General features: G+C 34.0%; 1 protein-coding gene across 4 annotated transcripts in view; it reads right to left on the bottom strand.

Moving 5' to 3' along the window:
• The window catches only part of phkb (phosphorylase kinase, beta), a 140,714-nt gene that overhangs the window by 103,007 nt on the left and 22,908 nt on the right, over positions 1–14,799 (bottom strand). For all 4 annotated transcript variants that reach the window (XM_087261643.1, XM_087261642.1, XM_087261641.1 and 1 more), the window contains one exon: positions 14,683–14,782. In XM_087261643.1, coding sequence (XP_087117769.1) covers positions 14,683–14,782 — 100 coding nt within the window. The remainder of the gene's footprint in view (positions 1–14,682; positions 14,783–14,799) is intronic.

Here is a 14,799-nt window from a genome sequence, read left to right as displayed (position 1 = left end):
TTTACTTCCTTAATAGTTAACTTTTTTTAGGATACTTCAAAATATGTTAATTTGTGTTCGACAAACTCAACAGTTTATGACCATATGAAATACTGTGAGCAAATATTCCTTGTTGGGCGAACTATCCCTTTAAACTAAAGAAAAAAAAAGCCATTTGTTTCCACATTTACTCTATAATGAAGTCGTCTAGTTAAGGTCATTGAATTATTCTCTAATCAGGCAGAAAACAATGTGCAGTTCATGGTTGCATGCAGTGAAAGTCAATGAAAGTCTATGTGAAATTTAAGCAAGTCTAGAGCAAAATACATATTTAAAAAGTAGTAAAATTAGAAATAGTATATTCGCATTTTTATAATTAAAAATAAAGCAATTATAAATGCTTAAAGACAATCTTTAAAAGCAATGTAAATTTCTGATGTGTTCAAATAAAACATCTTAAATTTTTCTATTTTTTCGATTACCATACAATTATTTTGATACCTATTTTAAGAATGGTTAAGAATGGTTAGGAAACGTTAGCAATCAAAAAGCATAACTAATTGAAATTAAGACAAAAAAAAAACAAAAAAAAAAACATGTACCAGTTTTACATGTATAGTCTTTTGGGTGGTTTAATATACACATGGACTAGTACATGTGGCAATCTAATTAGTATTAATAATTTATCACTGGCTTGAGTCTTCTAATTTCATTCACTGCCATTATTATTTAGCCATAAAAACAACTTGTTATGCTGTTTGATGTTGCAAAATTATATATTCTTATTATATTATTATTACTTTTTTGACTGTTTACCGCCATTTATTATTTCTGGTCATTTAACCTATGGGCAAATGACTCTGAAGTTCTACAACAATCACAGAAAACAGCTTACTTCCGTGTTGCAGACAAGGGTCAATACAATTAACTCAATTTGTATGACTGAATTTAGTGATTCTTTCAGAGTTATTCCGCATTGCGGAATTCCAAGAACCTTACGCATGCTCTAGCTATCGATATTCATCTCTAATATTTGCTTATTAAAAAGCAGAATGTTGTTGACTTGAATACATAACATACCGGATGAAATTAAAAAGGTGATCAAACAGAAGAAGATGATGATAATAAATAAACGGTACACTGAACAGATGCAAGTCATAGACTCGAGTAAATAAGAAGATTATGCAGACGATAGGTGAGGCTTCTGCACTGAGTCACCACAGAAAAGCAATCAGCTACCCAGCAGACGTGACTGCCGCAGGGGCTTTTTCCCAAGATGTCAAGAACGAGGTCACAAAACATATAAGCATGACTATTTAATGTGACACAAAAATAAGACAAAAATTGCAAAATAACAAATAAAGCAGCAGAAGGCATAATGTTTGGTGCATTTCCAGATATAAACCCAATAATGATATATATTAATAATAACAAAAACACAAATTATTAGATGAACTGATTATTTTCATCATGATAAAGTTGTCAAGAAAAATCTAATCAGTCTGTGCAAGAGCACTACACATTTTAGATAAATAAATAATGCAAAATTAATGTATATTTAATAGTAATTTTGATATTCTGACAACTATGGCCACTGTTTTAAATAATAATAATAATAATAATAATAATAATAATAATAATAATAATAATAATAACAAAAATAATAATTATTTTTATTATTGCTTTTATTATTATTATTATTATTATTATTATTATTATTATTATTATTATGTGTTGATCTCAAATTAATACTTAAAATAAATTACTGTATTACATGGAGTACATATTTTAACACAAAAGATACAATAAATAACCCACATCATTTGACCACTACTAGGCAGTCACATCAAGATATTTTTGCACAGGCTGTATGCTATAAATTCCAAAATGCCCCAGAGATTGCTTGCGCCTGCCATGGGCATGCATTACCAGAATATCATCTCTTCTAAAATCCTGCAGACACAGTGGGATTGTCTGCTCAAAGTCAAAATATCAGTGTGCACAATATAGCAAACAATATCCCCTGACTATGTTGGTCTTAACACAGATAGAAAAAAGTTAATACATGTTGCAAAGAGGTCAGTGAACCAAAAACAACATAATTCACAGATTCTCCAAATGTCCCTATGGTCTTCATTGACTGCCTGCGAACAAATTCTACTTTGAGCCGCCCTCAAGCATTATAGTTTCAGCTGTGGCTTGTAAAAGTTTGGTTCACGTTGGTGACATTTTGAGAAGTAGCCGTCTTCTGTGTTTAAAACGAAATGTGACTTGCACTTACAAAGAATGAGAACTTGGCACCATCATTACCATTCATATCTGTGTTTCCAAATGTTGAGGTCTCTAGAGCTAAAATTCAGATAATTTAATGAGTGTTTTGTTTCCAGCATGCACTTTAAAGCAGTAGACCAATCACAAAAGACTGGGCTAACAGCAGTTAAGTGTGGAGTACTGAAAGGGTCTGCCTTGTGTTCACATAACTGGTATTAATTTACGAAAAAATGTCTGTAGAGTTTTCATGCAGATAATACTAGTTGAAATTTCACAATTCTCTCATTTGAAGATTGCATGACCAGTAATTTTCTTGTTAAATTTAGTAAAGAGCATGTAATAAAATCCATACAGTCAAGTTTTTTATAATACAATTTAGATCTACATCAGAGATGCCCAAACTAGGGCCTGCAGGCCAAAGTTGGCCCATAGTAACCTTTGATTTGGCCCACCTTCCCATCTGAGAGGATTGATGAGAATAGTTTTGATATTGTACATTCAAATTTAATGTAACCATTTGTTTTCTGTTTGTTTTACTGTTAAAAGCTAACTGAAATTAAATGTTTCAATTAAATGGTGTAAATTAATCAGAGTTTGTCTAAATGTACATACTGTCACCTGACAATGCAAAGACTTTGGTGAGCAAATCAAGTCAAAGGCAGATTCTGCTTGACTAGTCGGCACTGAACTCCACTGTGTTAAAAATGTAAGTGTTTATGATTTTATTGCAATAAGATATCATTTACAAAGTTATACAGCATTAGTTAATATGATTTAAAGTTATATTTCCTATTAATTTTGAAATATTTTAAAAATAAATGAGGAAATTACCTATGGCAACTTTAATGTAATATGTTTACTTTCTGCCCATGGCTCTCAATGATATTTGGTTTTTGGCTTTTCAAACGAAAATGTTTCGTCAACTTTAGTCAAGCAATCATCTCATAACCCTGTGAACTTTATAGAAATAAATGTGAACAGAAATTTAACTGATTCTGATCAATCACAACAAAGTAGGGTCTTTGAATGGAGGAGTTTAGAGATTGACTCCTTGAACAAATTGATTCAGACACAGTAAGGGGCCATTCATATATAGAAAGGGTGCCCAAACTTTTCTTTTGAAGGGTCAAAGCCAATCTTAATTGAGCCATAGACACCTGTAAATAGTTACCATGGGTAATTTCCTAATTTATTAACAATGTTTAAAAATGACTAGAAAACTAGTCTTTATTTTAACTTTAACTTTATATTAACTGAAACAGTATTTTTTTACATGTAGTAATTAACTTATTACAGTAAAATAAAAAAAATACAATTTATAACAGAATTACACAGTTTTTGCCTTGAGTTGCTCGCCGATGCCTTCTGCATGGTTCTCTATCTAGTCCTCACTCCATCGAGAAACAGTATCTACATCAATGGTCTCAAACTCAATTCCTGGAGGGCAGCAGCTCTGCATGGTTTAGTTCCAACCACCTCCAACTCACACCTGCTTAATAGTCTCTAGTAGTCTTGAACACCTTGATTAGTTGGATCAGCTGTGTTTGATGAGGGTTGCAAAACTGTGCAGAGCTGCGGCCCTCCAGGAATCCAGTTTGAGACCTATGATCTACATTTTTTTAAAAATCTGAGTCATTTACAACATTCAATTGAACAGTTTAATTTCAGTTCGCTCTAAAGGTGAATAAAAAGCAATAAAACAAACAAAAAAAGGTTTCGTCAATTAGAAATGACAATCTCTGTGGTAAAGGCATTTTCCCCATTCTTTTAGACGGGATGGTGGGCCAAAACAAAGCTTACAATGGGCCAACTTTAGGCCTACTTTGGACATCTCTGATATATAGCATCTAAAACTGTGTGGAAAAACAAGGCCTGTTGCTTTCCTCTCCAATTTAATATGTGCTTCTGGGCTCACATTCCAATGGCTTCTGTCATTCCTTAGCAAACATCATCCATGTTCTCAGAGCATCCACATCTGACAAACCCTTGCTACAGCTCTGATACACATTTCATTTATGGAGAAGATTAAAAAACTGCTGTATTCAGGTGTGCTGCATTTGTTTGAGGTAATTAGTCTAGCATTATTACTAAAATGTGTAACCCATACAAAGTGTGAAGCTGATTGGTAGGGCTGAATGATTAATCAAAAATTTATCGAAATCAACATTCAGAATCTATTATCGATCATATTTTTCCAGCTCAATTTTTTAAATTATTTTTTCCCTAGTATGTCTGGAGTCACATGACCATGCTGTGTTAAGGATACTTTATACTTCTACATCGAACACACTGGTATTGTCCGATGCAGACTTTGTGCAGTAACATACGCGTGCACATCTCAAAAAAATTGATTACACGTCACACATTTGCACTACATTGACAATTATTGGAAGCTATGCCAGAGATGACATATTGTCCATTACAATAAAATTAATATTTGCATAAAAATAATCGTTTACAGAAGATTTAAGAAATGCACTGTTTAAAATATTATTTACAGGATATACAAGAGTTGTTTTATTTAGAAGAGATACTGCTTATTTTCTACATTTAAAAAAAAAAAAAAAACACTAAAAACAATTAATTTTGTTTCCAAAAGGGCATGTTTTTTATTTGTGACTGTTGGTTTTAGGCAATGTGTGTGTTAATTTCAGTTGTTTAACATTGATGTTCAATAAATAAACATACAGTAGATAGTGTGCTTTTCCTTTGATTGTTACGTAATGCACTCTTCATTAAAAATCTTTCACTTGTAATATGTGAGTATATATATTGTTTAAAACTATTTGTGCTTGAACTATGTAGGCAAAAAAATTATAAAAAAAACAATAATAAATAATAAAATAATACAAGTATTTGAGTTAAAATGTTCAATTAATCGAGATTTGGTTTGTTCTTGTCACACGATACACTTGTGGCATTCTAAAAAATTCAGATGCACAATTATTGAGTCCGCATCACTCCTTATTTGCATATGTAAACAATGTAAAGTGTGAATAACCCCTTAGAAGAGCTGCAACATCTTTAGAATTAAAGTCTTTTTTACCTTGTACCCCCTCAAAAAAAGTGAAACATTGAAAATGGAATAAGATGAGCCACAAGACTGAAGCTCCTCTAGCAGTCATTATCATATTATAATCTGACAGTTACAGATTAGACAATTCTCCCATCAATATAGAAGAAACTGGGCCAACCTTTCCCACTGACCGCATCACACATGAGCCCCCACTGAATATTTTAAGTGTTATAAATAAGTGGCCCATTTTTTTATTTTTCCCTCTCTTGTCAGGTCACGAGAGCCATTCTTCTGTCCCAGATACACAATGTTTTATTTTTTCTTTCTTTTTTCAACACTAGTTACACAGCTGTGTAACAGCCCAAACACAGCTGTACGATTCAGCCAAAGAAAAAAAATCTCATTCCTAGGTTTAAATCCATGTCTCAGTAAAGCAAACATGGATAGAAGCAATAAAAGCGATAAAGGCACCTGTGAGACAAGGGATGACATTTGAAACATCTGTTAGTCATCACTGCCTGTAAAATTAAACCAATAAAAACTGAAAGCAAAACAGCGAGTAACCTTCAGTTGCTACAGGAACATCTATTATTCTACGTCACACTACTTGCCAAAACCAGGACTTCATCACAGTGATTTATTGTGTGTGACTTTGGATTGACCTTTATTAAACTCATGAAAGCTGGAAGCACACGCTGCTTTGGGAAAGAATTCTTCTTAAGGATGTTTTTGAGAGGAAAAAGTTTTTTCTTTAAAACTTGCCTTCTGCTGTCTTAATTTATAATAATCTGCATAGATTTCATCCTAAAAGTGTGTGTATGCCTCTAAAATAAACATTTTAAGATGTTTATTTAACTATAATTTATTTCTGCACTTACTGCAATTTAAACAATAACAAATGTGAATGTATGATAATTTTGCTCAATGATAAGCTAGGTTACCTTTGAGTAGGTAGTTAACACACTAAAAATAAAGATGAAATGCCAGATTGCGCTGGGAAACATGGGACATCTGGTCATACTTTTCGGCGACTAACTCAGGCTATTCAAAATTCTGACAGGCAGTGTTGGGCAATTACGAGTTACTAGTAATGGGTTACTTGAACGACATTACCTTTGAAGTTAACTAACATTGTAACACGTTAAATAAATTAACCCCGTTACCGTTACAATATGACACATTTGTCCGTTACTAGAGAGATTAATTAATTTTGGCTGCAGTCTAGCTTACATCTTTCTGCTTACAGGGACGACTCTTTGTGGGATTGGTTGATGCTAACCAACCATCGTAAAGTAGATGCGTGGTGTATAAGACGCCAGCCACACTGGACAAAAGTAAAGCAAAAGCAGAGACCGGGTGCACGCAAGCGTGCATGCGTGAGAGACAGAATGCATGCAAGGTAGGCCGAGTGTTCGCGCAAAAGATATATAAATAAGCACAGATTTGTTATCCATATAACAAAATTGATTGATTTAATAGACACAGTGACACATTTCTGTTATAATTCAGAACATATGATCTAAATGTATAGTTTTAGAGCTTTTTTATACAACAGCAGATTTTGCACTTTGAATATACACAGCTTACTTCAGTAAGCTTATAGTAAGCTTCATAAGTTGTTGACATACCATGTTTAATTTGTGGTTAGTTAGAAAATTGCTTATAGATTTCATTTTTGAGTAGCTGCTATGTTTTTTTTTTTTTTTTTTTTGTTAAAAATGCCTGGTATTACGCGACTCACCCTAATTGTTTGTTCTAACCAAGTCATCTATTATTTCCTAAAGCAAATTAAAAATAATATGACTTGGCAAACAATAGGATCAGACAATATCTTCCAATATGTTCCTCTGGCATTCCAAACAATTTGTGTCAAAAAATCTATTTACTACTGTGCGTTCTCTGTCCTCCTGGCAACAACAATTGCAGCCATTTTCATGCACAAGATGCTTGTGGTTTCAGAAATGCTTTTTTATGTGTTAAATAATAGCATGAATACCTGTAATTTGAGGAGCACAAATATTAAAAAATCGTGTTGTGTGATTATTTTAAATTCTCCCCTCCTATAAAAGTAGCATCTGACTGCGAAACTCCTAAAAGTCCCCATGAACTGGAAGCTGCAATCATTATTGTTATTATTATTTTTTTTGGTATTGTGACGCAGTTCCTCGAGAAACTGAATTTTAATTGAGCAAACAGTGGGCGTGGCTTATTTCTTCTACCATGGGCTGAATGGATACAGTAAAGTGGGCATTTCATTCAGAAAGATTGAAAAAATGGGTTTTAGAAGAATTATTACAACCTAACATGACACCTTCTGCTTAAAATTTCTGTTTGTTGTCAAAACTGACAGTTGGAGCAACAGGGTTAAGGATGTTAAGTATGTTAGCCACACCCATTAACTCAAAATCATGTCATCTGATAAATTAACTGAAAACAAACAGAAAGTGCATTTTCAGATTTTGATTAAAGATTAGAAAGGCAAACTTTTTTATATTTATTGGCAAGCACAAATGAAATTGTTGAAATATCAAGCCAAATCCATGCGTGTTCAATAAAAAAAGGTCAGGAAAGGGTTTTCTCCAATGGCAAAAATATTAGTAATTTATTAGATACAAATAACTAATTTGATGAAAGAGCTCTGGGTTACGTTACCCCAATGCAATGCAAGAAATATATTTAGAAAGTTCGCAACTAACATGCATTTCCCTGACTCCAGCATATATAAACAACTGATATTAACAGGTGGAGTTTTGGTCCAACGTTATTTATCAGTCATTCTGCAGCCCTTTGGCTCTTGTACCCAAACATACTTCCTCTTTCTGCAACCCTTCTCTGTGTACCAGAACTGAACAGTTAAGTGTATCTTTAATATGTTTCACAACTTCTACATGCACCCAGCTCTTTGTGGCATGTCTAGATTTCTTAATAGACAGCAGTCTGGAGCAAGGGCCCCCGCAGTGTATATATTCTTATTCTGCTATTTCCCTCTTGTCAGCAGTTACTTCTAAAAAGTATGAAACACATTAAGAAAGAAGAAGTATGCTTGGTCAATATATGATGTCATACAAAAGAAAAAGATTGATTAATCTGTTGTTAGTCTAAACATTTTTTCTAATAAAAATTAAAGACACAAAAGTAACAAAAATAAATTCCTTTTTCACTACAAATTGTTTACCACAAAACTGGCAATGTGAGCTAATAAAATCATATGGTTAGTTTTGATTTCTTTGGACTTACATTTGCGATGCCGCAAGCTGTTAGTAAACCTGACCCAAAATGTTTGCATATTGAGTGAAAAAAATGAAAATATTTCCAATAACTGTTGATTTTTAGTATGATACTTGTTGATTTTTAAAAATAACTGCATTTTTTTCTATAGAGCAGGGGTGCCTAAACTTCTTATAAAGAACCAAAGAGCAAACAGCCTACAGCCGAGGGCTGTAAGCTGAAGGTAAATATATCAAACTGTATTACAAAGTTGCCAGTTCATTTCTTATTTTTTAATCCTTTTAGGAAAAATAATGCTTTACATCTATGTTTTTTACATTTTATAATTAACTTACTACAAAAAAAAAAAAAAAAACTTGGTGGGCCAAATCAAAGGTCTATCATAAGCTGACGTTGGCCCTACTTTGGGCATTTCTGCTAGAGAGCAATGTCATATTGCAAGAAATATTGTTACTGCAATAGTCGACATCTTCGAATATAGTATATTTTCCTAATATCGGGCACATGCAGCCAAATGTTTCCATTCAAACGGTTTCCTGTATAATGATTATATTGGTATCCTTCATCTAATGTAAACAGAAAAAAAATATTTAGAATTTGCCATTTAAAACCATTCCATTCATTTTATAACTTTGATCAAACCAGCAAAAAAAATGTTTGCATGATTTGTTTGATGTTCTCTTCTTTATCTCGACATTACTAGGCAAAAATGCATATGCCCATTTCATAGCCCATTTTGTGCATATAAAATGTTTGTACATCAAGCCCTGTTTTATGCTGTAAGGGAGAAAACATGTGCATCTTAACTATAATTCCAGCCTTCATGCTTTTTTGTTGCTGCTTTTCATCTGTGACTTATTTTTCACAGTGTGATATCAGCAGCATGCCACAGTAAACACGACTGTTGAACATACCTGTGGAACCGATGATATAAACAGTGGCAAAGCATTGTGAGTTTATTAAAAGCCCAGTGTTCTTTGTGAATGCTATAGACAGATGTTAATGAGCACTGCACTGTGTAATTAACTGTATAAACGAGGCATTATAATTAAGACACAGAAAAGCTTTCTTGCAAATCAGGTCTTGGGGGTCAGGAATAAATGAAATGGAACAATTTCAAAGGCACAAAAGAGGCATAATTGCTCAGGTCTACGCTGAGAGAGAATACTTGCTTTAGAGCAATGGCCAACTGTAAAAGCAGCATTAACTTGAGCTCTTTTTTGCATGGCAAATGAGACTACTCTTAGTGTTAAAGACAGGCTCCACAACAACTGCGCATCTGAACATCACCTAAAATGTAAATTCAAATGCTTCCAATTCATTAACTGCTGAAAAACTGAAATGATTTGCAAATTAAAAAAACACTTTATATCAAAAAACTAAAATGTGCTTGGTAAATGCATTTGTTTCCAGTCTGTTTATAATTGTGCATGCCACTTTTTAAAACCGTAGGACTTAGTATGCTTTTAAAAATGTTTTTGAAAGTCACTTATGTTCACCAAGGCAGCATTTATATAACACAAACACAGAATAAATATATACACTCACCGGCCACTTTATTAGGTAAACTTTACTAGTACTGGGTTGGACCCCCTTTTGCTTTCAGCACTGCCTTAATCCTTCATGGCATTCAACAAGGTACTGGAAATATTTCAGAGATTTTGGTCCATATTGACATGACAGCCTTACGCAGTTGCTCCAGATTAGTCGGCTGCACATCCATGATTTGCATTCCCTGTTCCATCACATCACAAAGGTGCTCTATTGGATTGAGATCTGGTGACAGTGGAGGCCATTTGAGTACAGTGAACTCATAGTCATGTTCAAGAAACCAGTCTGAGATGGTTTGCGCTCTATGACATGCGCTTTATGTTACCCTGCTGGAAGTAGTCATCAGAAGATGAATACACTGTGGTCATAAAGGGTTGGACATGGTCAGCAACAATACTTAGGTAGGCTGTGGCGTTGACACGATGCTCAATTTGTACTAATGGACCCAAAATGTGCCAAGAAATCATCCCCCACACAATTACACCAGTACCAGCAGCCTGAACCACTGATACAAGGATGGATCCATGCTTTCATGCTGTTGACGCCAAAATCTGACCCTGTCATCCAAATGTCGCAGACTCAACGTTTTTGCAATCTTTTATTGTCCAATTTTGGTGAGCCTGTGCAAATTGTAGCCTCAGCTTCCAGTTCTTAGCTGACAGGAGTGGCACACAGTGTGGTCTTTTGCTGCCGCAGCCATTGCGCCTCAAGGTTTGGCATGTTGGGGGTTCAGAGATGCTCTTCTGCACACCTCGGTTGTAACCTCTGGCATCAACAAGGTATTTGCACCCACAGAACTGCTGCTCACTGAATATTTTCTCTTTTTTTGGCCCATTCCTTATAAACCCTTGAGATGGTTGTGCATGAAAATCCCAGTAGATCTGCAATTTCTGAAATACTCACACCAACCTGTCTGGCATCAACAGCCATACCACGTTCAGTCACTTAAATCACCTTCCTGCCTCATTTTGATGCTCGGTTTGAACTGCAGCAGATCGTCTTGACCATGTCCACATGCCTAAATGCTTTGAGTTGCTGCCATGTGATTGACTGATTCAAAATTTGCATTAACGAACATTTGGACAGGTGTATCTAATAAAGTGGCCGTTGAGTGTATATGTTTATCTTCAACTATGAATGTCAAACTTATAAATAAAAAGGACTAATTAAAATGACTGCTCGTTAAAGCAGGAATCACCAATCCTGTTTCTGCAGATCTACCTTAGACAAAGTTTAGTTTCAACCCTGATCAAACACATCTGTGTGTAATTATCAAGAGCTTCTTCAGATCCTAATTCGTTAATCAAGTTGTGTTTGATTGTGCATTTCTGAGTGTACTTCACACAGGTGAGTGGGCTTGACAAACCACCTGTAGAAACACTCTTCTGTCTATGTGCAACGGACACTTTACTTAAACTTCATCTTACAAAGACCTTTTGCATGGAATAATCTACAAACAAATTTGCAGTTTAAAGAATTGATTTCACTAAATGCTTTTAAAAAGAGTATAAATGAGTTAGAAATTGAAACACAGGCTTGTAGATGATTTAATTAGTTTGTTTGTCAATGTTTGATTCATGTTAACTCTTAATTGTTTTTTATTAGACTCAGGTGACTTGTATACTGCCTAATCTTGGCCAGGACGCTTTTAATCTCAATGTGTCTTTCCTGGTAAAATAAAGGTTGTAATAATAATAATAATAATAATAACAAAAAGTTCACTTGTGAATGTAACACAAATCATGATGCCTCTTTTGCACAATATCTTGCAGTGCAAGACAGTACAGTACAGTTAACAGCACAGTCTGTCTTAGGTTATGTGTATAGTATAGTATATGTCAAGTTAGCGGTTAGTATAGTTATATTACCTTTCGGGTGTACTTGTTTTGTATACAGTAGGTTTGAAATATATCTTACAACCAGTGTTGTGTTCATATTTATGTTTGTTAACTTACAATGTAAAAAAGGTTTCACAAAATTACTTAATGTTGTCCCAACACAAAAAGATCATGTTAACTTAATAATTTTTTTGTAATTTAAGTGGATTGAACATAAAACAACTGTGTTATCCTAAAAAAACATTAAGGAATTGTGTTTTTTCAACTCATTTTAAATACGTAATTTGAATGAGCAGCAAAAGCCTTTTTTTGTTGATTATTTAGCACCCTTGTCCTGCGAGACATAACATATGCAGTAGAAAGACAATAAAGCTCAACCTGACTTGATCAGAGTTGGAGCTGAATTCTGCAGGAAGATAGATCTCTAGAAACAGGGTTCAAGATCCTTGCATTAAAGCATAGAAGAACCTCTCATTTGTATTACTTAGCGTTTCCATTAAGCTGGTAGTTACAAAACTCAGAACAACAGTGTTACTAGTTGGACCGAAACAGGAAGCTCAACAACTCCGCAAATGACCACAGCCGCTCCAGGCAGCTCGCCATGGGAACAATGTCAAAACCCTGATTGCTGCAACATCCAACTGTTAAACCACAGAAAAGCTCAACTGGCAGCCACTCAAAGGCAACACACAGACAGCCCTTTAAATAATGCCCAGGCAAGCACTACCCACTTTGTGAAGTGAGTTCACACATCTGTAGTCAAAACCAACACTTAACTGTGGTGTGTCACAGACATTGAGGCCACATCCCATGGCGTGAGTTTAACTAGCTAAACTGTCTATTATAAGTATAAAAACTATTTCAAAAATTTGAGTTTTGACATCAGTCACTTACCCTAATGCTGACTCAAACCCAAAAGACTTAAATTCATATTCAAAACACAAATTGGTATTATTTTTTTATGAAATCTGAGAACTTTTGATCTCTCCATTGAAAAGCCATGCCATCAAAAAATTGCAGCTTCAAAACAATTACATATTAATCAATCAGATGAGTGGTTAAACTGACCAATTCTCATCTTCTGACAGCTTCATGTTTTGAAGAACATTAAAGAAGCTTTTCATTCACAAATAAACATTGGTGAACTAAAATCAACCTAAAAAGAAATGCATGCTGGACCAATAAGATTTGATCTGCGTTTAAGCTTTATGCAGCCAAAAATAAAAATGTACTCGCTATTAAATAACCCTCAAGTGGTTTTAAATTAGTGGTTATACATGTTTCTTTCTTTTGTTGAATACAATAGAGGACATCGTCAAGAAAGCTGGAATCCTGTAACCATTGATTTCCAGATTAGGAAAAAGAAATATTATACGGGAGTCAGTGGTTACAGGTTTTAAACATTCTTCAAAGTGTCATCTTTTGTTTTTAACAGAAGAAAGAAACTCAAGCAGGTTTGAAACAAGTAAAGGGCGAGTAAATGATGACAGAATTATTAGTTTTGGATGAACTATCCCTTTAAGTAAGTACTGTTGACTTGTTTTCATTGTTGGCTTACATAATTACATGCTTAGATATGGAGCTAATAATAAGCCAAAACAATCTGAATCTGTATAATTTTCCTCTGAGTTGTTAACAATTGTAATTTAATAAAACTGAATATTATATGCTATTAAAAATGTTTTAAATTTGAATTTCTTAACTTGAATTTTATTTTTTTTAACTCACCTACTCTTTCCTGTTGATAACCCTTGACATACTTTTTTTTACAAACCCAATATCTGTAGTCTATTAATTCAGAACCCAACAAAATCTGAAGTTGGAAAATATGTCTAATAATCTGACTTAAAAAAAAAAAAATCAGTTGTCTTAAATTTCAGATATTCAATATTCAAGTTAAGAAATTTTAATTCAAGTTAAGAAATTCAAATTCAAAACATTTTTTAATGGCATATAATATTTAGTTTTATTACATTAGAATTGTTAATTATTCAAATGAATACAATTCAAATTCAGATTGTTTTGGCATATTAACTTAATGTTTTTTTTTTGGACTTTTAATGGAAAAAACTTTATCAATTAAATCTTCAAGGTTTAATTACAAACATGCTTATTTGTGTTTGGAACATGAACAAAAGCTTGAAGATTAGAAGTGTGATTAAATGATGACAAATATCACTTCTGGATGAACTAATCTTTTAATGAAAAACTTTACTTGAAGCGATTATAAAAAAAATCAACTAAATAAATTACAAAGACACTTTAACAATTGGCAAGGCAAGTAAAAATCCAAACTATAGGCCTGACTGGCCAGCTGAAAAAAAAAAGAAAACTCTATACTGCTGAGCCCTGACACAGTGAGTGGGTCCATAACAAAGCCTCACACCAGTACAGAGCTCTTTTTGAGATTTACTATAAACCCCAGAACAGTAAAGAAAACCCAGTGTAGCTTGAAAGTGTGGAGAGAGCTGGAAAGAGTGTGAAAAGTAGAACTTGGGGTGTGTGTGTGCAATTCCTCTGAAAAGCAAATCTGAGGTCAGGTATAGTGGAAGTCAATCAAATCAAATAATATGAACAATATTATACGATTGGAAATGCTGCTAAATTAGCGTCAAAGACATCAGATCTGGAGGCTGCTACATAAGGGCAAAAATTATTAACAGAAGGAAAATAAAGTCTTGAATCATGCAACTGCTCATCAGTGGTGAATAAAGAATCTTGAGCAGGTTTTTGAGTTTGTAAAAAGACAAATTTAATGAACTGCTGCACTCTGGCCTGTGTTGTGATGCTGTTACCCACCTTATCAGACTGCCGCATGTAGCAGTACATAATCCCTCGCATACATTTGATAGCAGAGTGTTCCAGTTCATGAGTGCGGCCCATGTCATCATCGATACGCCTGTGTGACAAACAAAG

The sequence above is a fragment of the Danio rerio genome, chromosome 7 (assembly GCF_052040795.2).
Source record: "Danio rerio strain M-AB ecotype USA chromosome 7, GRCz13ab, whole genome shotgun sequence".
Taxonomy (NCBI): domain Eukaryota; kingdom Metazoa; phylum Chordata; class Actinopteri; order Cypriniformes; family Danionidae; genus Danio; species Danio rerio.
The sequence above is the reverse complement of the archived record's forward strand: the minus strand, read 5'-3'. Positions and strand labels throughout refer to the sequence as shown.